At 37.8% G+C, this 27,676-nt stretch overlaps 5 protein-coding genes and 1 pseudogene across 5 annotated transcripts; 2 read left to right on the top strand and 4 right to left on the bottom strand.

The window, feature by feature from the left end:
• Positions 1 to 622: 622 nt before the first annotated feature.
• Positions 623 to 3,057, bottom strand: LOC120004186 (epoxide hydrolase A-like). The gene is made up of 3 exons (XM_038853457.1): positions 2,385 to 3,057; positions 1,376 to 1,614; positions 623 to 1,072 (listed from the first exon to the last, which is right to left on the bottom strand). Exons 1-3 carry the CDS (start codon positions 2,847 to 2,849, stop codon positions 826 to 828), a joined length of 951 nt encoding a protein of 316 aa, XP_038709385.1. The 5' UTR covers positions 2,850 to 3,057; the 3' UTR covers positions 623 to 825.
• A 2,307-nt stretch (positions 3,058 to 5,364) lies between these two features.
• On the bottom strand, positions 5,365 to 9,221 carry LOC120004185 (epoxide hydrolase A-like). The gene is made up of 3 exons (XM_038853455.1): positions 8,416 to 9,221; positions 7,254 to 7,492; positions 5,365 to 5,831 (listed from the first exon to the last, which is right to left on the bottom strand). Exons 1-3 carry the CDS (start codon positions 8,878 to 8,880, stop codon positions 5,585 to 5,587), a joined length of 951 nt encoding a protein of 316 aa, XP_038709383.1. The 5' UTR covers positions 8,881 to 9,221; the 3' UTR covers positions 5,365 to 5,584.
• Positions 9,222 to 10,517: 1,296 nt separating this feature from the next.
• On the bottom strand, positions 10,518 to 13,306 carry LOC120003630 (annotated as a pseudogene).
• Positions 13,307 to 15,900: 2,594 nt separating this feature from the next.
• On the top strand, positions 15,901 to 17,285 carry LOC120004212 (RING-H2 finger protein ATL64-like). Its single transcript, XM_038853483.1, has 2 exons — positions 15,901 to 16,991; positions 17,064 to 17,285. Exon 1 carries the CDS (start codon positions 16,140 to 16,142, stop codon positions 16,890 to 16,892), a length of 753 nt encoding a protein of 250 aa, XP_038709411.1. The 5' UTR covers positions 15,901 to 16,139; the 3' UTR covers positions 16,893 to 16,991; positions 17,064 to 17,285.
• A 1,130-nt stretch (positions 17,286 to 18,415) lies between these two features.
• Positions 18,416 to 18,952, top strand: LOC120003628 (pectinesterase inhibitor-like). The gene has a single exon (XM_038852646.1). It carries the CDS (start codon positions 18,416 to 18,418, stop codon positions 18,950 to 18,952), a length of 537 nt encoding a protein of 178 aa, XP_038708574.1.
• Positions 18,953 to 19,569: 617 nt separating this feature from the next.
• LOC120004142 (sucrose synthase 2-like) lies at positions 19,570 to 26,541 on the bottom strand. Its single transcript, XM_038853404.1, has 15 exons — positions 26,166 to 26,541; positions 25,778 to 25,913; positions 24,897 to 25,048; positions 24,580 to 24,772; positions 24,206 to 24,324; positions 23,874 to 24,090; positions 23,574 to 23,669; positions 23,298 to 23,471; positions 22,582 to 22,698; positions 22,314 to 22,480; positions 20,966 to 21,190; positions 20,457 to 20,778; positions 20,131 to 20,375; positions 19,910 to 20,048; positions 19,570 to 19,818 (listed from the first exon to the last, which is right to left on the bottom strand). The coding sequence occupies exons 1-15, from the start codon at positions 26,261 to 26,263 to the stop codon at positions 19,792 to 19,794; spliced, it is 2,427 nt and encodes an 808-aa protein (XP_038709332.1). The 5' UTR covers positions 26,264 to 26,541; the 3' UTR covers positions 19,570 to 19,791.
• Between the last annotated feature and the right edge of the window lie 1,135 nt (positions 26,542 to 27,676).

Raw genomic sequence — 27,676 nt, 5'->3', positions numbered from 1 at the left:
AGAGTGATGTGTTTCTCCTTATTGACAGGGTTTGAATCTCCTCTTCTCCATTTAAAAAAAAAGAAAAACAACTAACGATGATGCGAGAGAAGAATTTTGCATGTACGGTTGTTGACAATCCCCACACCACAATGAATGAGAAGGAAGAATTTCGGATTTTTTTTCCTAATTTTTGGTTTTCTCTTCTTTTATTTTCCACCTCATTCTTCTGATTTCTTTTTAAAAAAAAAATTATTTACTTTTGATCCAAATGCGCTGCTATATTGTCATTTGTCAATCTCGACCGTGTGATTAACGGTCAATCGTTTACCAAGTAAAATTTGACTGTTAAGGAGTTGAAGACTAGAATATAAACAAGACGAATGTGCAAAGTTCTTGGATATGAATACTTTAGCCCAAACTTATATGTAACGAGCGCGCTTGGATGAAAAGTTAGATATTGATTGTTAGGACGGAATACGGATGATGATCGACTCATATGCCCACTGCAAGATATTGTGTGTTTTATTTCAAGAAATGATTCAGCCAACCCACTTGAACCCGCGACCTCTTAGAGGTGGGAAAATGAGTCCCCATGACCTCTTAAGTACATGTAATATGAAAACCACAATAGCTTAACCGATCCACACAATAAGCAACGAAACATACGTTACCTCAAATGTTAAAAATTTCCTGGCCAGATACCACACAATGCATCCACCAGCAGTTTCTGAATTTATTTTTCTAGTGACTGACTAATGTCTCAGAAAAATACATGGCACACAGAAACTGGATTTAGCCAAACATATTTCTTACCAGCGAGCAATATAAAGCATGACAACATCATCAAAATGTTTTTATAAAGTCGTAAATGTGGTCGTTGATTTCCTCAGGCTTTTCTTGCTGGATGAAGTGAGCTACTCCTTCCATAATTACCACATCTTGCAAATATGGCACATCCTTCTTGAAGCCACCACCGTGAATGTAATCCTTCATGCCTGGCATATAATAGACAAGGTCCAGATCGCCAATAACAAACTTCGTCGGTATTTTGACTTGAGCCCCCGTCCAAGGTCCAGTGAGCTCCCAGCTCCTGCAAAGCATAAAGAGAACAATTTACATGGACTATGAATTCAACTCTTTCACTATATAAGACAGTTAGGGTAAGGCCATCATCAAAAGATAGTCAAATTAACGCAACAAAAATCAAAGGATCACAATACGGTAAAATAAGAGGTATCTGGGATGGTATGCATCAAACTTTGATATTGAAGATGAGACAATCATCACCAAACTCATGACAAGATAAAAGAAGAGTTTGTGCAACAGCTATATATGTTTCAAGTCAAGTAATACCTAATTGTCTAAAGTTCAATATATTAGGCAGAGAGCATACATGTTGACCGCTCGGTAATAGTTCAGTCCTCCAGTGAACCCTTTCTGGCTATATTTGCTGGCAAAGTAATCGATATCTTCCTTCGAGAGCCAAGGCATCAAGCTTGAATCGTGAGGCAAACCTTTTAATCCTACTTGTTTAGGTAGTAAAAGAGGCTCTGGATTGCGCATTGCATAGAACTTCCTCAGCAATGTTGCAGTGTCAAATTGAGCAACCTCTTCTTCAATCTCTCCAGGTTCCTATGGCATAATTAAACACAATAATATCAATTAGAAGAAGTGAGAACAAAATGACTTGAAAACTGTTCATCTTCATCATAAGCAATATTGGTGGCTGTAGTTGGTTGATCTAAAATGGTTCAGGTTAAAGTTCGGAAGCAAAGGAAATCAAATTAATTAAAAATTGATGTTCTAAACTCTTACTTGGCGCATATATTTATCAGCTCGACCACTGATTTGTCAAATATATGCATAAGCTAGGGACTTTTCAAAGACATTGTTAGCACAAATTCAAAAATGCCATATTATGACATTAGACTCTTTTTTTTGGTAACCAAAGGAAAAAGCGCACGGAACCAGGATATCATAACGAAATATCCCACCTGGTTGGTTCGGCCTTCAGACCTCGGGTGTGTATGCCTTGATTCGAGAGACAACCAACTAGGCTATCGGCTATCGACTATCGTCAAGTGGTTCATTAGACTCATTAATCTTTTCAATTTTGAGGTTTGCATCAAAGCTTCAAACCACAACAACCACCTCTCTGCCCACAAGCAATCATTTTTTGTCATTTTAATTACACTGCTCAGATCAAACAACCAATCCATAGACAGTAGAAGAAAAGTACTGCATATATAATTCTATTTGCATAAACAAGGGCGAACAATAAATCAATCAATAATCCCACAACAGCCAATAAGCTATTAAGTAACTGGAAAACAGAATTATGGAAGAGTGAAAATATGATTAATATTCCTCAGGAAGCTAAAGAAGAATTCAAAATCGCTAACCTGAAACCTGCACATGTAGAAATCATCCCCAAGCACGGCCCTCAAACCATCGATAGGCTTAAATTGTGGATTCCGCGGCATGAACGGCACGCTCAAATTGACCAAAGCCTTAACCCTATCAGGCCTAAGAAGACAAAACCACCACGCCATATACGCCCCCCAATCGTGGCCGACCAGGAAAACCTGTTCAATCGTCAGAGCGTCGAGGAGGCCGACGAGGTCGCCCACTAAGTGGTGGACAGAATAGGAGCTCGGTGATGGAGGAGCATCTGTGTCGCCATAGCCGCGGAGGTCGGGGGCGATGCAGCGGTAGCCGCGGGAGGAAAGAGAGAGGAGCTGGTGGCGCCACGAGTACCAGAGCTCAGGGAAGCCGTGGACGAAGAGAATCACTGGGCCCGTGCCGATTGATGCTACATGCATGTTGATGCCATTTGTGGACACTGTAGTGTGCTCTATCTTCTCCATCTCTGCTTGCCTAAAGTTTACTTGGTCACAACAGATTGTTTTCAGAGTGTGAGGGATCTGCTGTTCGAGCAAATCCTATAAATGCCGGTGAAATCGGAAGAAGACACAGAAAGATCGCTGGCTAATTGAAAGTGAAAGATTGCCGGCCATGCTATGCGGTGGAAGAAAAGGACAACCTTGGACTTTACACAGAAATTATTGAAACAAAAATTTGTCACATTCTAAGGATCTTATATGATTCATGTTCTGCCGACTGTCATGATGATGTCCAAAGATAAAAATCATATAAGATTTTTTTTTTTTCCAAGGCAAAGACCGGCCCACTACACAAAAAGGCCTATTAGATTAAAAGGCCGACCTGAGCCCAACATCGGTTCGTAACCCAGTAAGTCCAAAATAAAGCCCAGCCCAAGGCAGGTTCAATCACTCTTCGTTTTCGGTTTGTGCGCTCTTAATCCCAATTGAAATGCGGAAATGGGATTCCACCCTAATTTGAAAATCTATTTCGTTTCTGTTGGATGTGGTATGAGCAATGGGCCTATTTTGGGTGCCATGTAATGTGGGGCTCACATGTATGTGGGGCTCACATGTACTTGGCACCATCCGTGTTGGAAAAACGTTCACATTCAGTTGCTGAACAAATAGTATGGGCATCATCATCTGCACTCTATCTGAATAGTAATATTAAAAGATTTACAAACTGCTGCTGCTACTTTTTGTCAGTTGTGGATTAGGTAGAATATAATTAGTCAAGTTGGGAATCAGAAAACAACAATTCACACCACATTCTCTCTCTGAATTCGATTTCCGCTCAAAGCAATACATTTGTGGATTGGATACGCCTAGAGTTTTTGGTCCAACTTATCCTATTATTAAGTGAGAAATTTCTAGATGCGTGCAGGTATTACTATATGAGTTTAGATTTATATCACATGTCTAAAAGACAACTTTATATATTATGTCGTTCCCGGTTAAAAAAAATTATCAACTTTTTAAATCTTGAGGTAGTTCTAGTATTTATAATCTAATCTTAAAAATACAAAAAATATCACACATCGATTAGGTGAAAGTCAATTGTGTGGTATATAAGTTTGAATCCAACTCCTTTCAATAGTAGAAAACCCTTTTAACGACACAATCAATCGTTGCGCATCTTAAGAATCAAGATAGATAATTCCTCTACAAGTGATTGTGCCAAACGTCTATTATATTCTTCATGGTGTCCTCCTATGTTGGCCAAGAAAGGTCGAAAGAATTCAAAGAAATATCGAAACAAACAAACAAACAAAACTTCAAATAACCATTTGTTTGTTTCTGTGAATAATCTTCCACTGTCATGTAGGATGGATCATGCTCCATGCATGCACAGGTGACAGGACAGTCAAAGTGACAAGTTTATTTATTATTGCTAGTAGTCCCCAAGAATAATGATGATTGATGATACGGGCAGATCCAGACCAGGAATTAAAAGTGGTGCGGGTTTCGGGAGTAAAACTAATGAAATTTTCTTTTAGATTTTATATGTAATCGATTAACGAATATAAATCACAAACATAAAAACACATAATAATAATAATAATTTAAAATAATAAAAAATACATTTGAGTTATCACCCTTTTTGGTGTCACTGCCTTGTTAACTCAGGTGGAAGAGATTAGGGATTCGTCGACTGTTGAGTGAGAGATTGAGGAATGAAGGTTTGGGCAGGTGGGCTTGACAAGGTAAAAGGAGCATCAATAGAGTTGGGTCGAGCCTTATTTTATGGTTGTGTCAAACTTAGTTAGTGAGCTGGGTAGTGGATTGGGGGCCTTATTTTTTATTTTTTTTTGACTAGGAACCTTAGGGTCAATTTGTCAAGGATTAAGACTCCATTTAGTGGAAAAAAAATTTAGATGATTGGGGGGCCATGCCCTCAATGCCATTGTTGTAGGTCCACCTCTGCCGATACCCCGGAATAAGATCTTTATTTTATCTTCGATCAATGTCAAGTGTTGAATGTTAAGTAGACCTTAAATGCATGTTTATAATTAATGACTATTCCACATATGTCTTGTGGGGATAAAATAGAGGTTAGATTTTGAGGATCTCGAGCATTAGTATTGAATATACTGAATTAAAAACTACTCCGTATTTGGCACCATGACGTTATTGTCAGATATACCAATGTTCGGATAACTTCACCGATGCCATGCCACATGTAGTTCAACTCCCTTGCTGCAAATTGTGGACGCAAAGAGAAGTTTCCCACTTCGGGGTTAAAAAAGTTGGACAACTTTTCATGTTTCAAAACTTTATCCTTTTATTGGGTGTATTTTGATGTATAATGGTAAGTCTGTGGAGAAAATTAAGTCTCTCACCACTAAAATAAAAGATTTAATAGACAAGCTAAAATAAAGATTTAATAGACAAGCTCATATGTTGTTTGATTTAGAAGCGGGAAAATCATAAATGAGTCCCCCGTGACCTCTTAAGTACGTGTAATCATGATAGCGTAAACAATCCACACAAGAAGCAATGAAATATAAGTTACCTAAAATGTTATAGATTTCCTGGTCAGATACCACACAATGCATCCACATTTCCTGGTCAAATACCACACAATGCATCCACCAGCAGTTTCTGAATTTATTTTTCTAGTGACTGACTAATGTCTCAGAAAAATACATGGCACACAGAAACTGGATTTAGCCAAACATATTTCATACAACCGAGCAATATAAAGCATGACAACATCATCAAAATGTTTTTATAAAGTCGTAAATGTGGTCGTTGATTTCCTCAGGCTTTTCTTGCTGGATGAAGTGGGCTACTCCTTCCATAACTACCACATCTTCCAAATACGGCACTTCCTTCTTGAAGCCACCGCCGTGAATGTAATCCTTTATGCCTGGCATATAATAGACAAGGTCCAGATTGCCAATAACAAACTTCGTCGGTATTTTGACTTGTGCCCCCGTCCAAGGTCCAGTGAGCTCCCAGCTTCTGCAAAGCATAAAGAGAACAATTTACATGGACTATGAATTCAACTCTTTCACTATATAAAACAGTTAGGGTAAGGCCATCATCAAAAGATAGTCAAATTAATGCAACTAAAATCAAAGGATCACAGGACGGTAAAATAAGAGGAATGTGGGATGGTATGCGTCAAACTTTGGGATTTAGTGCATATAGGTCACTGAAAGATACCTCTATTTGCAATTCGGTCACTCAAAGAAAAAAAATTCAAATTGGGTCACTTAATATTCCAATTTTAAACAATTAGGTCATGAGAGTCCAATTCCGGTCAATTGAACGCCGGATATTGCTGACATGTCCGATGATCGCCTACGTGGACCAAATGACGTGGCTTCTTTGATGATGTAATTTTTAATTAAAAATAAAATCCAATGATCATCTTCAACCGCCCATCTCCAGCTCCTGAGGTTCCACCAGCTACAGTACAAACCCATTAGATTTGCAAATCCTTCTCTGAAGCAATCAGTTCTGGTCTATAAAACAAGCATGTCAAGCTTCTTCCCACCCCATCCTCTGATTGACTGTGACCATTTTAGAGAGAACCCACCAAGGTAAATGCCCAAAAATTACCAAACTTCTCAGATTGGGTAAACGGGTCACAACCGGTCCGGCACCTCCGGCGATAGTTTCGACGGGAGGATGGATGGAAGTGCTAGTACTCGATACGCTGAGTCCAACGGTACCTTCGGTGGTTAGAGGGGACCACAGAATCAGCCGGATTGAGCGTCGAAAGTGACGGCCCACCGCGGATTCGAGGCGCGATTTCTGCGACTGTGGTGGACGGCAGGGGTAGAGGATGGTAGGGGCGAGTTCCTTGTGGTACACTGTTTCTTTTGAGACCAATGGTGGTCCGTTTTGTCGCCGGATGGCGTAGTTGCCATACTTGTCCATAAGAAGAAGGTGTTGTGAGGGGGGGGGGAGAGGGGGAGAGGAAAGGGGTTGCAGACACCTTTTTTGTTTTTAATTTTTTAATTTTTTTTGCTGAATATGCCACATGTCATTTTTATTTTTTATTTTAAATCCATATGTTATTTATATTCCACATGTCATTTTTATCTTAAATTTATTTTAAATTTCAAAAAAATTAGTGCCATGTCAACAAATTCTGATAAAAAATTGATCGGAATTAGATCAGAGTGGTTTAATTGCTTAAAATTAGAACATTGAGTGATCCAATTTAAAACTTTTTTCTTTGGATGACCTAATTGCAAATTGAGGTATCTTTCAGTGACCTATATGCACTAAACCCTCAAACTTTGATATTGAAGATGAGACCATCATCACCGAACTTATGACAAGATAAAGAAGAGTTTGTGCAACAGCTATATATGTTTCAATTCAAGTAATACTCAATTGTCTAAACTTCAATATATTAAGCAGAGAGCATACATGTTGATCACTCGGTAATAGTTCAGTCCTCCAGTGAACCCTTTCTGGCTATATTTGCTGGCAAAGTAATCGATATCTTCCTTCGAGAGCCAAGGCGTCAAGCTTGAATCGTAAGGCAAACCTTTTAATCCTGCTTGTTTAGGTAGAAAAAGCGGGTGTGGCTCGCGCAATGCAAAAAACTTCCTCAGCACTGTTGCAGTGTCAAATTGAGCAAACTCTTCTTCAATCTCTCCGGGTTCCTATAGCATAATTAAACACAATAATATCAATTAGAAGAAGTGAGAACAAAATGAGTTGGAAACAATTCATCTTCATCATAAGCAGTATTGATAAGAAGAAATAAGTATTAAACTAATTCGCTGGGTGCCTAAACCGGCCTCATGGCGGCTGTAGTTGGTTGGTCTAAAATGATTCAGGTTAAAGTACAGAAGCAAAGGAAATCAAATTAATTAAAATTGATGTTCTAAACTCGTACTTGGCGCATATATTGATCAGTTCGACCGCTGATTTGTCCAATAAATGCGTAAGCTATGGAGTTTTCAAAGACACTGTTAGCACAAATTCAAAAAGGCCATATTAGGACATTAGACTCTTTGCCTACGGAACCAGGATTTCATAACGAAATATCCAACCCGGTTGGTTCGGCCTCCAGACCTCGGGCGTGCACCCCTTGACTCGAGAGATAACCAACTAGGTTATCGTCAAGTGGTTCATTAGACTCATTAATCTTTACTATTTTGAGCTTGGCATCAGAGCTTCAAATCGGAGAACGACAACAACCAACTCTCTCCCAACAAGCAATCCTTTTTTGTCATTTTAATTACACTGCTCAGATCAAACAACCAATCATTCACCAATCCATAGACAGTAGAAGAAAAGTACTGCATATATAGTTCTATTTGCATAAACAAGGGCGAACAATAAATCAATCAATAATCCCACAACAGCCAATAAACCATTAACTGACTAACGAGAGGTGAATCGGTTAGCAATCAATTGGGTTATCCATATGTGTGCCGAAGTTCGATTTTAAAGAGAAGCATATTACTCAAAGCTATTTAAAAAAAAAAAACTATTAAGTAACTGGAAAACAGAATAATGGAAGAGTGAAAATATGATTAATATTCCTCAGGAAGCTAAAGAAGAACTCAAAATCGCTAACCTGAAACCTGCAGCCGTAGAAATCATTCCCAAGCACGGCCCTGAAACCATCGATAGGCTTAATTTTTGGATTCCGCGGCATGAACGGCACGCTCAAATTGACCAAAGCCTTAACCCTATCAGGCCTAAGAAGACAAAACCACCACGCCACATACGCCCCCCAATCGTGGCCTACCAGGAAAACCTGTTCAATCGCCAGAGCGTCGAGGAGGCCGACGAGGTCGCCCACTAAGTGGTGGACAGAATAGGAGTTCGGTGATGGAGGAGCATCTGTGTCGCCATAGCCGCGGAGGTCGGGAGCGATGCAGCGGTAGCCGCGGGAGGAGAGAGAGAGGAGCTGGTGGCGCCACGAGTACCAGAGCTCAGGGAAGCCATGGATGAAGAGAATCACTGGGCCCGTGCCGATTGAAGCTACATGCATTTTGATGCCATTTGTGGACACTGTAGTGTGCTCTATCTTCTCCATCTCTGCTTGCCTAAAGTTTACTTGGTCACAACAGATTGTTTTCAGAGTGTGAGGGATCTGCTGTTCGAGCAAATCCTATAAATGCCGGTGGAAATCGCAAGAAGTGACTGAAAGCAGACGTAATTGAAAGTGAAAGATCGCCGGCCATGCGATGCCGTGGAAGAAAAGGACAACCTTGGACTTCACACAGAAATTATGAAACAAAAATTTGTCACATTCTAAGGATCTTATATGATTCATGTTCTGCCATGATGATGTCGAAAGAGAAGAATCATAAGATTATTTTTTGGAAAACTTTATTTTTTGGAAAGTTTTTATTAAAGACAATCCATTTAGTCTATCCTAAGAAAGTCTTGGTTCACTGTAAAATTAAGAGAGGATAGAAGAAGTCTCTTTCAATTTGACCGGTTTACTCAACTGACTATGACATCATAATATTGATAAAATAATGTGACTCCACTCCACGTGGACAACATTTTCTCAATTTTCTTATCAAGCTTTGAATAAGTAAGTAAATGAGACAAATGTGATTTCCTTTTCAAAGCATGAAAAGTAATGCTAGATATTTAGTCTAGTCAATTTAAATAAATGCCACCCAAAGCACGTTATCTACACTTATTCTAATTACACCTTCAATATCATTAAATTTTTTTTAAACAGCGATTGAGGAAGGGGTAGAATTCGAACCTATGTCTTCAATGTCACTAATTCAAAAATATAATATCCCACTATGACATTATTTTTTTAATTGGTAACGATAACATATAAATATATCATTTAAATATTCGATAAGACAATGCTAGAGACCCCCAAAATATCACCCCCAAAAGTCCCCCAAATCTATGTGGCATTAAAATAGTCATTGATTAAAAACACACATATAGGACCCACTTCACATCCAACACTCCACATTAAATGGGGTATTTTGGGGTCACTTTTTGGGGGTTTCAAGCATTATTCTAATTCTATTCTATATGAGTTTAAAACTTACACGTCAAAGCCTGCACACATAATTTTTAGCCCAAATTTAAAAAAATATTTTTTATTTACTTTTGATCCATGTAAGCCGCTATATTGTCATTTGTCAATCTCGACCGTGTGATTAACGGTCAATCATTTGCCAAGTAAAATTTGACCGTTAAGGAGTTGAAGACTAGAATATAAACAAGATAAATGTGCAAAGTTCTTGGCTACGAATACTTTAGCCCAAATTTATATGTAACCAGCACGCTTGCAAGAAAAGTTAGATATTGATTGTTAGGATGGAATACGGATGATGATCGACTCCTATGCCTAATATAAGATATTGTGTGTTTTATTTCAAGAAATGATCCAGCCAATCCATTTGAACCCGCGACCTCTTAGAGTTGGGAAAATGAGTCCCCATGACCTATTAAGTGCGTACAATATGTAAACCGTGATAGCTCTTAAAGGTGGGAAAATGAGTCCCCATGACCTCTTAGTGCGTGCAATATGTAAACCGCGATAGCTCTTAAAGGTAGGAAAATGAGTCCACATGACCTCTTAAGTACGTGTAATATGAAAACCACGATAGCGTAACCCATCCACACAATAAGCAAGGAAATATAAGTTACCTGAAATGTTATAAATTTCCTGGTCAGATACCACACAATGCATCCACCAGCAGTTTCTGAATTTATTTTTCTAGTGCCCGACTTATGTCTCAGAAAAATACATGGCACACAGAAACTGAAACTGGATTTAGCCAAACAGATTTCTTATCAGCGAGCAATATAAAGCATGACAACATCATCAAAATGTTTTTATAAAGTCGTAAATGTGGTCGTTGATTTCCTCAGGCTTTTCTTGCTGGATGAAGTGAGCTATTCCTTCCATAATTACCACATCTTGCAAATACGGCACATCCTTCTTGAAGCCACCACCGTGAATGTAATCCTTCATGCCTGGCATATAATAGACAAGGTCCAAATCGCCAATAACAAACTTCGTCGGTATTTTGACTTAAGCCCCCATCCAAGGTCCAGTGAGCTCCCAGCTCCTGCAAAGCATAAAGAGAACAATTTACATGGACTATGAATTCAACTCTTTCACCATATAAAACAGTTAGGGTAAGGCCATCATCAAAAGATAGTCGAATTAACGCAACTAAAATCAAAGGATCATAAGATGGTAAAATAAGAGGTATGTGGGATGGCATGCGTCAAACTTTGATATTGAAGATGAGACCATCATCACCGAACTCATGACAAGATAAAAGAAGAGTTTGTGCAACAGCTATATATGTTTCAATTCAAGTAATACTTAATTGTCTAAAGTTCAATATATTAGGCAGAGAGCATACATGTTGGCCGCTCGGTAATAATTCAGTCCTCCAGTGAACCCTTTCTGGCTATATTTGCTGGCAAAGTAATCGATATCTTCCTTCGAGAGCCAAGGCGTCAAGCTTGAATCGTGAGGCAAACCTTTTAATCCTACTTGTTTAGGTAGTAAAAGAGGCTCTGGATTGCGCAATGCATAGAACTTCCTCAGCAATGTTGCAGTATCAAATTGAGCAAACTCTTCTTCAATCTCTCCAGGTTCCTATGGCATAATTAAACACAATAATATCAATTAGAAGAAGTGAGAACAAAATGACTTGAAAACTGTTCATCTTCATCATAAGCAATATTGGTGGCTGTAGTTGGTTGATCTAAAATGGCTCAGGTTAAAGTTCAGAAGCAAAGGAAATCAAATTAATTAAACATTGATGTTCTAAACTCATACTTGGCGCATATATTGATAAGCTCGACCACTGATTTGTCCAATAAATGCATAAGCTAAGGACTTTTCAAAGACACTGTTAGCACAAGTTCAAAAATGTCATATTATGACATTAGACTCCTTTTCTTGGTAACCAAGGGAAAAAGCCCCCGGAACCAAGATATCATAACAAAATATCCCACCTGGTTGGTTCGGCCTTCAGACCTCGGGCGTGTATGCCTTGAGTCGAGAGATAACCAACTAGGCTATCGTCAAGTGGTTCATTAGACTCATTAATCTTTTCTATTTTGAGGTTTGCATCAAAGCTTCAAACCAGAGAACCACAACAACCACCTCTCTGCCCACATGCAATCATTTTTTGTCATTTTAATTACACTGCTCAGATCAAACAACCAATCCATAGACAGTAGAAGAAAAGTACTGCATATATAATTCTATTTGCATAAACAAGGGCGAACAATAAATCAATCAATAATCCCACAACAGCCAATAAGCTATTAAGTAACTGGAAAACAGAATTATGGAAGAGTGAAAATATGATTAATATTCCTCAGGAAGCTAATGAAGAATTCAAAATCGCTAACCTGAAACCTGCACATGTAGAAATCATCCCCAAGCACGGCCCTCAAACCATCGATAGGCTTAAATTGTGGATTCTGCGGTGTGAACGGCACGCTCAAATTGATCAAAGCCTTAATGATAAATGTATAAAATTCTATATATAAACAGTGTTATAGGTAGATATATACATATATAGGTCTACAGGAATTCTCCTATGTGGACCAAGTTTGTGAACCAAAATCCAATGGTTGTAATCAATCACAACATAAGTGGGGGTCACACATTTATTATGGGGCCCACAACATCTATGGTTGAAAAACAAGTCCACAAACTTGGTCCACACTTTTGGTCCACATAGGAGAATTTTGTGGTCCACACTTTTGGTCCACAAAATTTGACCCCCAAAACTCCCCCAAATCTATGTGGCATTAAAATAGCCATTGATTAAAACAACACATGCAGAGTCCACTTCACATTAAATGGTGATCTTTTGGGATCACTTTTTGAGGTATCAAGCATTATTCCAATTGAAATGCGGAAATGGGATTCCACCCTAATTTGAAAATCTATTTCGTTTCTGTTGGATGTGGTATGAGCAATGGGCCTATTTTGGGTGCCATGTGATGTGGGGCTCACTTGTACTTGGGACCGTCCGTGTTGGAAAAACGTTCACATTCAGTTGCGGAACAAATAGTATGGGCATCATCATCTGCACTCAATCTGGATAGTAATATTGAAAGGTTTACAAACTCCTGCTGCTACTTTTCGTCAGTTTGTGGATTAGGTAGAATAAAATTAGTCAAGTTGGGAATCAGAAAACAACAATACATACCACATTCTCTCTCTCTGAATTCGATTTCCGCTCAAAGCAATACATTTGTGGATTGGATAGCTATCATTTTCAATCACGGGATTGGTCTGTGAAGCTCAATCATAGAACTAAAGGGATTGGGGTAACTTTTACTCTTTCTTATATGCATGGTGTCCTCCTATGTTGCCCAAGAAAGGTCGAAAGAATTCAAAGAAATATATCGAAACAAACAAACAAACAAAACTTCAAATAACCATTTGTTTGTTTCAATGAATAATCTTCCACTGTCATGTAGGATGGATCATGCTCCATGCATACACAGGTGACAAGACAGTCAAAATGACAAAAGTTGATTTATCATTGCTAGCAGTCCCCAAGAATAATGATGATATATACGGGCAGACCCAGACCAGGAATTGAAATTACGGAACATAAAAGTGGTGCAGGCGTCGGGAACAAAACTCATGAAATTTTCTTTTAGATTATTTATATAATCGATTTACGAATATAAATCAAAAATATAAAAAACACATAATAATAATAATAGTTTAAAACAATAAAAAAATACATTCGAGCTATCATCCTTTTCGATGCCACTGATTTGTTAACTCAGACGGAAGGGATTAGGGATTTGTCAACTTCAGTTGAGTGAGAGATTGAGGAATGAGGGTTTGGGCAAGTGGGTTTGACAAGGTAAAAAGAGCATCAATAGAGTTGAGTTGGGCCTTATTTTATGACTGTGTCAAACTTAGTTATTGAGCTGGGTGGTGGATTGGGGGCCACTGAGAACCTTAGGGTCAATTTGTCAAGGATTAAGACTATTCAGTGGGAAAAAATTTAGGTGACTGGGGGCCGTGCCCTCAATGCCATTGTTGTAGGTCCACCTCTGCTGATACCCTGGAATAAGATCTTTACTTTATCTTCGATCAATGTCAAGTGTTGGATGTTAAGTGAACCTTAAGTGCATATTTATAATTAATGGCTATTTCACATATGTCATAGAGATGTAGGGTTAAAATAGGGGTTAGATTTTGAGGGTCTCGAGCATTAGTATTGAATATACTGAATTAAAAACTACTTCATATTTGGCACCATGACGTTATTGTCAGATATACCAATGTTTGGATAACTTCACCGATGCCATGCCACATGTTGTTCAACTCCCTTGCTGCAACTTGTGGACGCAAAAAGAAGATTCCCACTTCGGGGTTAAAAAAGTTGGACAACTTTTCATGTTTGGTTACCCTATCCTCAAAAACTTTATCCTTTTATTGGGTGTATTTTGATGTATAATGGTAAATCTGTGGAGAAAAGTCTATCACCACTAAAATAAAAGAGATTTAATAGACAAGCTAAAATAAAGATTTAATAGACAAACTCATATGTTCTTTGATTTAGTAAGAAAATTTGCAAAGTAACGAGTCATGAGAAGTCTTCAAAGACGCTAAAAGTCATGTGATTGGTTGGTCTTGGAAAAATTGACAATGATAGTCAAGTTAGGTTGGAGAGTCCATTGATATTTTTTTAATAATAGTATTAGAGCGAGATTGTTTAGCTATGTAATTCCTAATTCCATGTAATGGGTTTGACCCCATCCCACAAGTAGGGTAGATTTGTTAAAAAAAATCTCACATCGTTAAAATAATGATCTAATGAATATGTTATAAGTCCATGTTGATAAAATGTATTTTAAAACCGTGAACTCTTGAAACCTTGAGATGATCTTTGTCTTTCGATACAGTTAAATTTGGACAAGACAAGAGAATCCACTAGTCTTTCCCAAGAAAATCTTGGTTCACTAGAGAACAAGTAAAATTAAGAGGGGGTAGAAGAAGTCTCAGTTAATTTGGCCGGTTTATATAACTGACTATGACATCATAATATTGATAAAATAATATGACTCCACGTGGACAACATTTTCTCAATTTTCTTATCAAGCTTTGAATAAGTAAGTAAATGAGACAAATGTGATTTCCTTTTCAAAGCATGAAAAGTAATGCTAGATATTTAGTCCTCTCATTTTAAATAATAAATGCCACCGAAAGCATGAAAACTAATTCTAATTACACCCTTCATTGTCATTAATTAAAAAATATAATATCCCACTATGACATTTTTTTTAATTGTTAACGATACCATATAAATATATCATTTGAATATTCGATATGAGTTTAAAACTTGGACGTCAAAACCTGCACACATAAGAGTTTACTCTTAGTAGGAATCCACCTGCACGTGCAGGATAAATTGAATCAAAGCTCAATGCATGACTACAAGGGTATCACTCTTAATAGGAATCCATCTCAATTCATCCTATTTTATCTAATAGGGTTCCTAAAGATGAACTGGATATGAACAGTTCCAATAAGATTTCATTCTTGAACTCACTATTATTAATGTGTTTTTATACATGACATAATGAACAACTACATTTACTTTTGTATTTTTATATTATCGCTTTGAACTATTATTAATGTGTTTTTATGTTTGCAATATATATTTGTCAATTGCGAACCCGTAACATAAATAACTCTAATTTTTTTTTATTAGTGCTTTGAAGCATTATTACCTTTTTTTTTTGTTTGCGAAAAAATCCATAAGATAAAAAGAACTCGAAATTTTTTTTGCAGACATTGTCCCTGAACCCGCACTACTTTTTGTGCCCCAAATAATCTCAATTCTTGAGTACGTCACTGCAAATAGTTGACTATAACATTATCATCCCTAATATATCAAGTGTATCATATGCATGCACATAAAATTAAATCTTAAAAATAAGTATAAACTACATGCAATAACACACGCACACACACTAGTAATGACACTTTGAAAAGTTGATATGCTTAAATTGTTTACTATATAAGATAATACCACAATTAGCTTAGTAAGGAAAATAAAATCATAAGAGTGATATTAAGAGGTAGTTCATAAAAGCGCACCACCTACCATGCCTCATAAATCGATATTATAGTAGGAGATAAAAGGAAAATCCATTAAAACTCTGCATCATAGATAAACGTGGGAACCTTCCTCTTCCCTTCTTCAAAATCCTTATCTCCATAAATCACACATACATCCCCCTCCTACTCTCCCATTCTCTATTAAATAGAAACTGTTCTTTCATTTTCACACTCAACTAACAATCATGGATTGTTGCAACTCAGTTTCAGGATCAAAAGGTCAGCCTCCCAAAAACTATGTTCGCAACGGTAAAATCATGCTCTGTTCGGTCTTGGTCTTAGTCTTAGTCAGTGTCTTCATCGTCGTGTTTTTCATCCACAATGGCTCCAGGTGCTTCTCCCTCCGTCGCCGTCGCCGTCGCCGCCAACAGAGACAAATTCGACGGCAACGTCTGGCCCACCGCCTTGTGTTTTCATCCGACAACTTCACTGCCGCGGCTGACGGCTTGGAAAACCAGGGGCTTGAATTCAGTGTGCTTAAATCGCTCCCTGTTTTTATATACCGCTCGAAAACTGGGGACCCACCACCCGAATGTGCGGTGTGCTTGTCGGAATTTGAAGATGACGAGAGAGGCCGATTGTTGCCCAAGTGTGGCCACAGATTTCACCATGAATGCATCGACATGTGGTTCCAATCTCACACTAATTGCCCACTCTGCAGGTCCCCTGTTCTACTCCATATTTCAGAACCAGAAAAATCGGACATTGAACCGGGTGGGTCAGGATCCGAAATGGATCTTGAAAGTGGAGTAAGTGAGACGGGTCGGTCTCTTTCTTTACCACAGAAGAACACGTCGGCGCATTGCCTGAGAGAGCTGGAAGATATAGTCGCGGAGGTGGAAAGGAGAGAGCGGGGTTTGAGCTCAGCAGGGGATCCAGACTCGACCAAGAATTCGGGTAATCGGGTTTTGAATCCGAAGAAGGTTTGGAGCATCTAAAGGAAAGCGGTGGAGTCAGAACCTGGTTTTGGGAAGCGTGGACATTGGTATTTGACACTTGGCTTCTAGCCTTCTACTGTTCTACGCAGTCTGAGGACCTTTTTTAGTTTTTTTTTCTTTTTTGTTTAAAAAAGCACCTCAAAATTCAAACAGTTTACAGTTAAACCACACATGATATTGGGCTTATTGAAATCTGCCATTATTTGGGCCTATTATTGGCCCAAAAAAGTGTCACACACTCGCACAAGTCATATGCTAGAGGGAGTCGTTATTTACACACGTAATTGGACTCATTACACATACTTTTTTTAAAATATTTAAATTTACCAAATAATCCTCATGTAAAATTACTATAAAACCATTCTACTTTTTGCACTAATATTTGTTTTATCAATACAATTAAATTGAATTAAATTTTATAATCATAATATTTTAATCGAATTTATCATAGATATACAATAATACCTATCATCTCATATGTAGAACACGATTACATCCGAAGATCATGTATGAACTCTCGAGCAAAGAAAAAAACAAGTGGAAAAATCATTAAAAAAACTAAATTAAATGGTGGGTGGGTAGGGGAGGAGTCAATACTGTTATTGTCTTCACCACCCAGAATGCGTCTTAACTCTTGAGTTCAATTTGTGGCCTGTATGCCTGTCATTCACCAACATTTGAGATTATATTATCTACTTCATGTTCAACAATGATGGGAGCACAATATGATTATTATTCAGATTATTTTCTTTTGCTGGGACAATTGTAGATTTGATATTCTTCGTATTCATCTGTTCTAGTCACCGAGGAACAAAGAGTTTGTTAATGTCCAACTCTCTGGTTTGGAGCATTTAAAATAATTTGGTTCTTTTGTTTTGAGATTCATACGATATATACATTCACTGAGTTAACCACTCGTCAATGCACTAACTTTATTTATTTCAGGTGTGCTGGGCATTTTGATATCTGTCTCTGTTTTTGTAAAAACTCATTGTGTGCATTTTTGTGAAAACCCAGTGTGTGCATTAATAATAAATTGAGGTGTGTTAGGTAAGTGTGTGTAATGAGTTCAAATTTGTGTGCAAATAACTGCTCCCTATGCTAGATGCCTAGACCTGTTAAAAAAGCCCATGAAGAGCATATTAGCCTGGTGGCCGTGACTTCGATATACATGATATACATGATTTAAGTAAATTCGTGAGTTTCACATGTCTCATATGATGCACATGAAACTTGTGCGTGTGCTTCACATGTCTCACATGATGCTTATGAAACTTGTGCTTATAATTTAACAGTTGTGATAATTGATATTATTAGCAATGCTGATTGAATGGTTAGCCGCATTTTCCTTTGCACCATCGGCCATTTTCTTCATCTCTCCAGCTAATAACCAACCTATACTTAACGGTACATTTCATTGTTCTAATATACAAGCCCAAACAGATTAACCACCAAACACAATCCCTCTTATTTGTTAAAATCACAACCCTCTAAACCTCTTCAAGGAAACAAAAGAATTGAAAATGAAGGCCATTTTCTTCCTCCTGTCTGTAGCCCTGTGCCTCATCCTATTGTCCCAACCAACAATTGCCGAAGACAACATCAGCCAGCTAATAGCCAAGGTTTGCAAACAATCCGGTAACTGCACATTTAGCCTTAAATCGAACCCCACTGAAAGCCAGCGAGCAGACTTCATGGGAGTTGCTCTGATCGCGATTAGGCTTGCATCGGACAATGCTGTGGACACATCTTCTTACATCAAGAGCTTGCTTAACGACACAGTTGATATGGATCCTTCCATTGAGCAAGGACTTTTTGATTGCTCGGATCAATACCTAGATGCGATCGAGCAGCTGAGTAACTCGATGGCTGCCTTGGTAGACAATGATTACAAGGATTTGTACGTATGGATTAATACAGCAATGAGTGATGCAAAGTCTTGTGAGGAAGGTTTCAAGGATGTTAAGGATCATCCGTCTGTGCTAACTGATAGGAATAACCAGTTTAGCCAATTGTGCAAAGATGCCTTGGCTATAGCCAAACCTTTGGTGACAAACTGATCTCTGATTTGTATTGGTTCGACAAAATTGTTAATTACTTTTTATATACCATGCCTTGTTCTCGAGGTAAACAAGATCCGTACACCTAAGATATGCACATACCTTACCCCCATAATATAGGCTATTTTAAAAATTTTAACTTGTGACCTTTAGGTAACACCATAACAACTCTACCGCTGGATCACATGTTCGCTTCTAAGTGCAACTTCGAGGTCACAAGTTTGAACCTCGGAAAAGTCTCTTTGTATATTATTCAACAGGAAATCTACGTACATTACATCTGTCATCGACTCCACCCACTACAGGAGTCTTGTACACGAGAGTTGTTTTATTTTAATACCTAGAATCTTTCATATGAAAATTGAATAAAGTACATTCTCATTGAACTTAATTTTCATTCAATTTATGCTGATAAGCTTCCTTGTTTGTGGTGTTTCCCTTCCCTCTATACACTATAGCATAGAAAATTTAGACAACGTGGAGTCCCTACTGCTACTAGTAACCAAATCCAAATTTCATATTCTAGAGCGGTAGGGGAATTAAGGACATAAACCCTAGTTTTGTCAAGGGGGTGAAAAAGATCGCAGAAAAAGTACAAACACAAAGAGAGGTCTAGATAAATGAATTTCTTCAACAACTCAAGATAAAATTATTTTAGACTGAGATAGAGAAGTTCCATGAGTACGCGCACTTAGTTTTTGACATAACTACAACATACAAAACCTACCACATACATACGTGTAAGTTTATTTATGTATTACCTTATCTGGGTTGTGCTGCAGCCTCTTTAATCAAGAAGTAACATGGTTGCTTCAGCTCCAGTGATTCATTTTTTATCATCAATTTGCCAAAGGAACAGTTTTGACCTGCAACAAAGCCGGTATACGGATGTTATCTAACGGGAACATAGATAACAATGAATCTGCGGACTTTGTGACGAAAATGAGTTACGCTCACCAGTTCACGGTGCTTGAGAATGTAAAACATCTCAAGGTATCTTCTTGTCTCAAGTCTCTCGAGCTTAGATACATACTTCCAGAAACCATATACCCCAGCTAGTGTCATTAGCCTTTCAGAATAAATCTTCCATGTATACCTATGATTCATTTGTTCCAAGTGAGCCTAAAATAACATTTAATAGCTACCAAGTAAAAAAATTTCCACAGAGAAAAACAAACCCTTCGTAAATCCTCTGAAGCCCTGCATCAGATATTTTTTTCCAGTAACCAGGATCCTCCTTGCACTTCTCAAAGAAATCTACCATCAGTGCAGCAGCCTGATCAGGGTAATATGGATCGATGTGAAATCCTGACACACCATGCTCGATAATCTCTGCCGGACCACCATGGCAAGTGGCAAATGTTGGAAGTCCAGAAGTCATTGCTTCCACAACTGTGAGTCCAAAAGCTTCATAAAAAGCAGGCTGCAATGAGAGAAAAATAGGTCAAGTCCATCAATGTGCCTGAAGAATAGTGAATGATACAAGTCCAGTAGCACCAAATACCTGCACAAAAGCACCTCTAGTATCGGCTATGTAGCGGTAAAGTTCACCATTACGTACTCGATTTGTTTGGGAGTCCATCCAACGAAATTGTCCATGTAAGTCGTACTTTTTCATAAGGTCATGCATCTTTTTTATTTCTTCAATTTCTTCTCTGTCACTGGACTTTCTAACATCAATGTAACCAGCTACCACAACGAGGTTTACCAGTTCCCTTAATTTGGCATTCTTACCATACAACTCAACCAGACCTGTTATGTTTTTCACCCCATCCAATCTTGCCATTGAAAAAATTATAGGCTTCGTCCGATCACTCAACATCCCACTGCATTGACACAAATAAAAACCTGAATCATACTAGTCATCAATTCACGCTTGCTGTCCTCAAAAGGATTTCCCAACTAAGGTGATGTGTGTTATGCTAACAAGAGAGTAGCATGAGCTGGATTTATGTTGTTATTAATTCAGTGCGGGTAATGTAAGGAACAGTATAGAGCAGAGAAGTGACTAACATGGAATCTTCAGTCTGCTCAGGATCATATAACATCTTTTCTATTGAACCATGTAAGGCCGTTAGCCTCTTTTGTTTTTCATGGTAGGGGAAATAGATGGCCATGTCTGCCCCAGGAGAGACAATATTAAACTTTGGATCAAAAACATCAATGCCTTGTACAACTCGATACAGCCCAGGAAGAGTAAAAGTAGTGTAACTCTCATACTGACCAACAGTGTTCTTCCTGAAAGAAAAGAAAAAAGAGCATACACCATGAGCTGCTGTCCCTAAAAAGAGCATACTATGAGCTACTGTCTCTAAAAATAACAGTGCAGAATTATTTAGTTAGAAAAGCAATTTCGCCTTCTGCAAGACTGCAACTTCCAAATTCATGCTTAAGGAAGTATGAATGACCCCAGAATAAACTACGCTACCAGCTGCAGAATTACATATGATGACTACTAATTAAGGAACAGTAGCAATGGGGAAGAATATAACAAACGAATACAGTAAATAGTAACAACTATCATAGTAGAATGTTATATTTCCATTATTGCTCGATATAAAATTTTGAATTTTTGACACATTCAGAAAATCCACATAAGCAGGTTGGCAAAAAACTAGACTAGGTCAAGCTACGCATTGTACCTACTCTTTCTAATCATATTTGGTTGAGTACAGATTAGGTGCTCTTCTGTGCCAAGTAGAACACACAAACAAAGGATAGTGAAAAAAAATAAAAGAATCTCATCATAGGCATCCATAAAAATATTTCTAGCCCACTCAAGTGATCTCTTCCCCCAACATCTAGCGTTAAGCTAACTCCTGTTCGTATCTGCCTAGTTTAATTCACCACTTTCTTAAAACTGGGATCGAGAACAGTTCTGGGTTGCCAATCAATGACATTTGAATCCTCAAGATCAATATTGAAGAATTTGCAAGGCCTCAAAAAATTTGACATGTTATACTTTAAAATGATGAATCCAAAGCATGGGAATAAGATAGAAAGTTTGATGATGTAAAATCACGTTCTTCAACCTATATTAGGGGCCGTCCCTACTTCTGCTTTCGCAAAAAGTAGAGCAATAATTAAACGCAGTTGCTACTTAGCCTGCTTTGTAAAAGAATAAGCCAACAACATATGCAAGGAAGAACAGATAGCTTTTCAGGGATACATTAACTAGTAGTCAAGCTACATTTTTTATATTTAACTTCAGGTGCTGACAATTTAGTCAACTGTCAGAGAGAGATAAAAATATTAGATTTCTTAGAAGTAATAAATAGTAACATCATGAAATGTGATTGCACTGGGACCAAGTATAAAAGACAGGCTACCAACCATATAACAGCAAAAGGAAAAGACTTACGTTCCTGCAATCTCTTGATATGTACTAGTGATGATAAAATCTGCATTATTCATGGCTATGAGGTCAGCAGTAAATTGGCATGAGAAATGATATTTCTCATCGAACCTTTTCCAATATATGTCCGAATCTGGATATTTTGTCTTCTCCAATGCGTGAGCAATATTACACTGCAGATGTCAGAGTTTTATAAAATAAGTTTAGCAATCCATTACCAACATATTACATATAATTAGAAGATCCAAAAATAAGACTGAAATAATAAATTCACCTGTGTAACTCCCATCTTACAAGCCAACAGTGATGCAACAAGGTTCCCATCGCTGTAGTTTCCAATAATAAGATCTGGAATTCCTGGCAACTCTGCAGCAACTTCGCTTGCCACATCCTGATCAGGCATTAAGTAGGAAGTTCATAGAGGAAGATACTTAGACACTTGCAAAATATTAGGTGTACATATAGATTACGAAGGTGATAGATGATGGGGTGAAGTGGCAATAGCTTGTGTTTGCGTGCATAGACAAAAAAAGTGCAAGCAATGGTGGCAATTCGGATATTTTGCAGCATGATAGTGATGATCATCGTAACTTAACACCAGTGCAAAATTCCTCCTATACAGACAACAGTTTAGTGAAATCCTGGGCAATCCATTTGGCAAAGTAGCATTTTTGAGGTTGACCCACCAATACCAGCCTACCGGCCCTACCCCAAGATAACCGGCTTAACAATTTTAGCAAGCCATCAACACCATAACCCCAACCGATACCCCCTCGCTTCTGAGAGAGAAGCTGGGCTCGTAGCTCCAATCTTTATCATACGATTATGATCAGACTCTGAATAAGAAGTTTCAAAAGCATGTATATGTATGCAAGACTAGTGTGAAGAACATTGTTTTATTTGTAGATATAAAAGAGACTGCTAACAAAGTAATATTAATAAACATGACGAAGGCCGGCTAAAGAAACAAAATTAATTACTTCTACAAACCTCAGCAAATGTCTCCAAGTATGGCCATACATCAAACCTAGAGATCCATTTACGTAGAATTCCTTTCTCTGACCTAAAAGGAACTCGTAAAATATGAGTGTGCTCAGTTCCACTGACTCTTTCTAGCCGCTGGCTGCAGGTTGTCCCTTTTGCATCAGGTATTAACCTGGTCACCTTGAAGAATTGGTAGAAAAATTTTATTGGAATCACTTAAATGAGCACTTAAATAAAAAGCAAAGCAATATAATCTTATGGAGTGAACTATGAGCGACTTACAATAAGAATTCTAGGCATGAAATCCAGCCCTTGGTTCTTGATTCTGAGAAGCATCTCCTTTTCCAATGCACGTACTTGGTCAAGTATGTAAACAACCTGCATTAAAAAGGGGAGTCTTAAAAATATTCCATATGTAGAAATTGAATGGTTTCTCTCCATAAATGATAAAAATTCCAGGAAAAACTTATTCATAGAACACCTGATTAGTGTCTCAATTCACAAATCTACATTTGAAATCAATCAATAAATTAAGGCAATACAAGTCAAAGTAAATAAGGGTCATCTAAGGCTTTGGAATACCTGCCCACCCGTGTCAGGCAAGCCTAAAACATTGGCTTGACCAAAGTATCCATGAGGAGACAAAATGACGACATTAAACACCATTGGAACTCTCCCAAGGAATGTCTCTAACGAAGAGGGATCTGGAGCCTGAAGGATATCCAATAGAAGATGCATCATCTCCAATACCCGTCCAGCAGTATCCCCCCAACCTCTCTCAAAACCCAAACCTTGGAACCTGCATTTGAGTAACAATGAGTGGCCAAATAAGTTAGGCTTTGACTATTCCCAAAAATAACATTCATGGCACAAGAAAGAGAGAGCATGGAATTAAAGCATGTCTAAAAGCTTACGCATATTCAAATTCTGAGTAAGGTGCATCAGAAGGAAGCTTTGAAAGATAGTCTTCTGCCTTAGCAAGCGCGGACTGAAGTCTTGATATACTATGAATGCGATCATTCAACATCAATGCCTATGGAAAATCCTTTAATCAATGAGCACTTTGAAACCTCATTCCCCGGAAAATATTCTATATTTCTATATAATACTCAACTTCCAAGAATTCAAAAACTTACCCAGGGCCCCATCAAAAAAAAAAAAACTTACCCAGGTTATAATTGGCAATGAGTGGAAAGATTCTAATATGATATTGATACATAAATGACTTTCCATTGTACAAGCAAAGATCACTTGAAACTTTCAGGGAGTCATTGCATTGAAAACTTACATGCCCTTTGTACTTGTGCACTCGAAGGAAATCAAGCAATGGCTCCAAGGAATCCTTGTTATGAAACATAATAGAAGAAAGATGACGGTTGAGGAACTGAACGCCATTGCCAATGGATGAAGATCGAGTGGGGCGGGGGAAAGAAGCATTAAATGGCTCAAAATCAAGTTCAAGCACGAAATGGTCATTATTCCTAACAAATACATGGGAACAAAAATATAATAAGCACGAAAAAAAAATCAAATGGTCAAATTTTGCCAATGTGTAACTGGATGATTGTTCTTGGAAGTTAATAAAGGAACAGAGAAGTTACTTACTGCCCATTGACAAGTTCTTCTTTGAAGCCTAGATATTCTGAAACACTCAATTGCTCCACACTAAGCTCGAAAACATTAACACGGACATATTCCCAAACACCAGGCCTCGGTCGAACTGCTATAGCCACAAATGGAGGCAAAACTATGGCTTCCTATGAAAAAGGAAATATTTGGTAAAATCCAACTTGTAGGAAACAACTAACTAGAAAAGGAGCATAAATAGAAGCAGATAACATGCAAGTATTCACTGCACACACAGAACAGCATATTTCAAATAATAAGACTGTGAACATCTTTATCTGATTTAAGTGATAACAAACACTTAAAATATTTGTTCTTCTTGAAGAAAACAGTTTCTGCTCACCTTCATTGTCAAACAGTTCCAGTGAACGGGTTCCTAAGACGCGTGAAGTAAACTTAGTAATAGTATATTAGTACTACAGACGGTACTTACTAGCAAACTACAGACTGTACTTAGTATTTAGTAATCAAGATGACAAAAACCTTCCACATACCACATTCCATAGCATCCATTCCCCATCTGAAACGTGACTCGTTATTCAAACGGAAGACAATCTCCAAGTTCAGACTAATGTCCCACTTAATCATGCAGGAGTCCTCGAGAATTAGTCACTGCTACAAAGGTCGTCATTGAAGTCTTGCACTCCAATATAATTTTGCTAATCTTATTAGACGAATTAACAAGAAAATTCTAATATATATAACAAACGTCAATAACTATGTGTGTGTATATATATATATACACATAGTTATTTAATCAGCTTATGCAAATAATTAAATAAAAATTTCCCACCGCCTTACCCTAAAGAACATAGAGATATTACTCGACTGGAAAACCTAGAACGGGGAGGAAAATTCACCTGTGTGGCCTTCAGAACTTCCCTGAGGGGACCATCGCTGAGCTTCGGCCTTGCTTGATCGTCGTCCCCGCTGACTTTTTCAAGCTCATCAATCAAGTTATGCGGCTGCAGAATCCCTTTCCCCTGCGCTATGTACCTTCAAGTGGAACGAAATATAACTAAGCATGCATACAAAACCTGAACCGTAGTTTCCAGTTTGAGGACGAAAAACAAGAAACGAACAAGGAACCCGTGATCCTCACTACACACTTTCCCAAAGTAGCAATCACGAGATTCCGCTTTGTGTTAGTCCTTTTCTCATCACGTTTTCAAAATTTTCTAAGAAACCAAACAGAAGCTAATAAAAAATGAGTGGAACTGCAGAAACGATAAGACATAAACGGAGAACCTGGAGAGGAGATCAACAAGTTCGTTACGGTGATCGGAGAGAGTATCCTCCACGCGCTCTCTGATGCTCGGGATTCGCGTGAGCTTAGAGCTTGCCATAATCGAACCAACGGTTCCTCAGAGGAATTTCAATCCGCTCCGTGAATGCAGGTGATCAAAAGCGAAAACGAAGCTAATGATTGATCGAGAGGTGTGTTTGTTCGCGAAATCGTTTGATAAACAGAGGAGATGCTGTAACTCTGTATCGGAGGAAGTAGAAAGGAAAGAGAGTTGCGTGTTTGAACTTTTGAACTGTTCGACGGGACGTATCACGAAACCAGAGGATTTCTCAGATACTCCATGCTCGGTTGCGTGAGCGGTTTGTTAGTCTCTCTAACGGTGCGTCACCTCAAACATAGAAATATAGTGCCACGTATGGGAATTTTTATGGGCCCAGAATGACGCGAGACTGAGTTTATAGCAATTCCGGTCCAATATCATCTTGTATTAGATGAGTTTCTAGTACTTTCTAGTTTCTAGCTAAAAATTGAGAGTGGAGGCAACTGTGATATTAGACCCTGTCTTCGGCTATATTTATATTCGATAAAGAAGAAAAATTGATTTTCAATGTTAACAAAAGAGCTGTGGAAAAAAATGTGAGCTTAAAATTGTGAAAAATGTTGTGAAGTGTTTGATGAACTAAAAGTGGCGCTAGCGGAAATGTTGTTGAATTAATAATATTGGATATTATTATTTTTATATTAACTTTAATCTAATAAATATTATTTTTATTAAAATTAATCTTAAGTATAAAAATATCTTAAAATATCTTAAAATTTAATAATAATATATTTAATAATAAAATTATTAATTAATAAAAAATATTTAAATTATTAAATATAAACATGTGGGACCAATGTGGACCCCACTTTAACTTTTGAAATATTATTTAAGAATAAACATGTGAGGCTAGTGTGAGCCTCGCGTTAAATTTAAAAAAAAAATGATGGCGTTAGCTTCAAATAAGCTCCAAATTGGAGCTTAGTTGATGCTAATGATTCCAATGTCATAGCTCTGTCGTTTGGCAGAGCATTAGTGGAAACGTTGTGTCCCATGCTCTGCCAAACATAGAGTTACTCTCGACTTAACTCTTGTCAAGATGGATTACATATTTGGGTGGATTCATGCTTTTTGATAGCAATTAGTCTGGATGATCAAATTTGTCCCATTTGAATTAAATTAAATTTAGATATAAGTTATATGTCGAAAATATGTGTTCAAACACAAAAATTTTATCAAATTTAAATCCAAACACAAAAATTTTATAATATAGATTATGTTATTGTCCCAGCTTATTTATCTGGGTTTAAACCAATCTAATTTGATTAATTAAATAGATTAAAAATCCAATCTGAGTTGAGATCCAAACATATAAATATTTACGAAGTTATACCCCACTTTTTGGTCGTTATTTGTGTATGATTTCCATTCTAAGAAGGTGCTGTTCCTGCTAGGATGTAGAATACCTTCAGC

The sequence above is a fragment of the Tripterygium wilfordii genome, chromosome 8 (genome assembly GCF_013401445.1).
Source record: "Tripterygium wilfordii isolate XIE 37 chromosome 8, ASM1340144v1, whole genome shotgun sequence".
NCBI classification, from domain to species: domain Eukaryota; kingdom Viridiplantae; phylum Streptophyta; class Magnoliopsida; order Celastrales; family Celastraceae; genus Tripterygium; species Tripterygium wilfordii.
Note: the sequence above shows the minus strand (reverse complement) of the source record. Positions and strands in the feature narration are given on the sequence as shown.

Excerpts from the sequence above, each read along its gene's own strand:
- LOC120004186 (XM_038853457.1), bottom strand. The coding sequence starts at position 2,849 with ATGGAGAAGATAGAGCACACTACAGTGTCCACAAATGGCATCAACATG. Across the intron at positions 1,615-2,384 it reads TCTACATGTGCAGGTTTCAG|GAACCTGGAGAGATTGAAGA; the intron begins GTTAGCGATTTT and ends ATTATGCCATAG. Across the intron at positions 1,073-1,375 it reads TATTACCGAGCGGTCAACAT|GAGCTGGGAGCTCACTGGAC; the intron begins GTATGCTCTCTG and ends TATGCTTTGCAG.
- LOC120004185 (XM_038853455.1), bottom strand. The coding sequence starts at position 8,880 with ATGGAGAAGATAGAGCACACTACAGTGTCCACAAATGGCATCAAAATG. Across the intron at positions 7,493-8,415 it reads TCTACGGCTGCAGGTTTCAG|GAACCCGGAGAGATTGAAGA; the intron begins GTTAGCGATTTT and ends ATTATGCTATAG. Across the intron at positions 5,832-7,253 it reads TATTACCGAGTGATCAACAT|AAGCTGGGAGCTCACTGGAC; the intron begins GTATGCTCTCTG and ends TATGCTTTGCAG.
- LOC120004212 (XM_038853483.1), top strand. The coding sequence starts at position 16,140 with ATGGATTGTTGCAACTCAGTTTCAGGATCAAAAGGTCAGCCTCCCAAA.
- LOC120003628 (XM_038852646.1), top strand. The coding sequence starts at position 18,416 with ATGAAGGCCATTTTCTTCCTCCTGTCTGTAGCCCTGTGCCTCATCCTA.
- LOC120004142 (XM_038853404.1), bottom strand. The coding sequence starts at position 26,263 with ATGGCAAGCTCTAAGCTCACGCGAATCCCGAGCATCAGAGAGCGCGTG. Across the intron at positions 23,472-23,573 it reads TCATGCCTAGAATTCTTATT|GTGACCAGGTTAATACCTGA; the intron begins GTAAGTCGCTCA and ends CAATTCTTCAAG. Across the intron at positions 20,376-20,456 it reads CTAGAGGTGCTTTTGTGCAG|CCTGCTTTTTATGAAGCTTT; the intron begins GTATTTGGTGCT and ends CTCTCATTGCAG.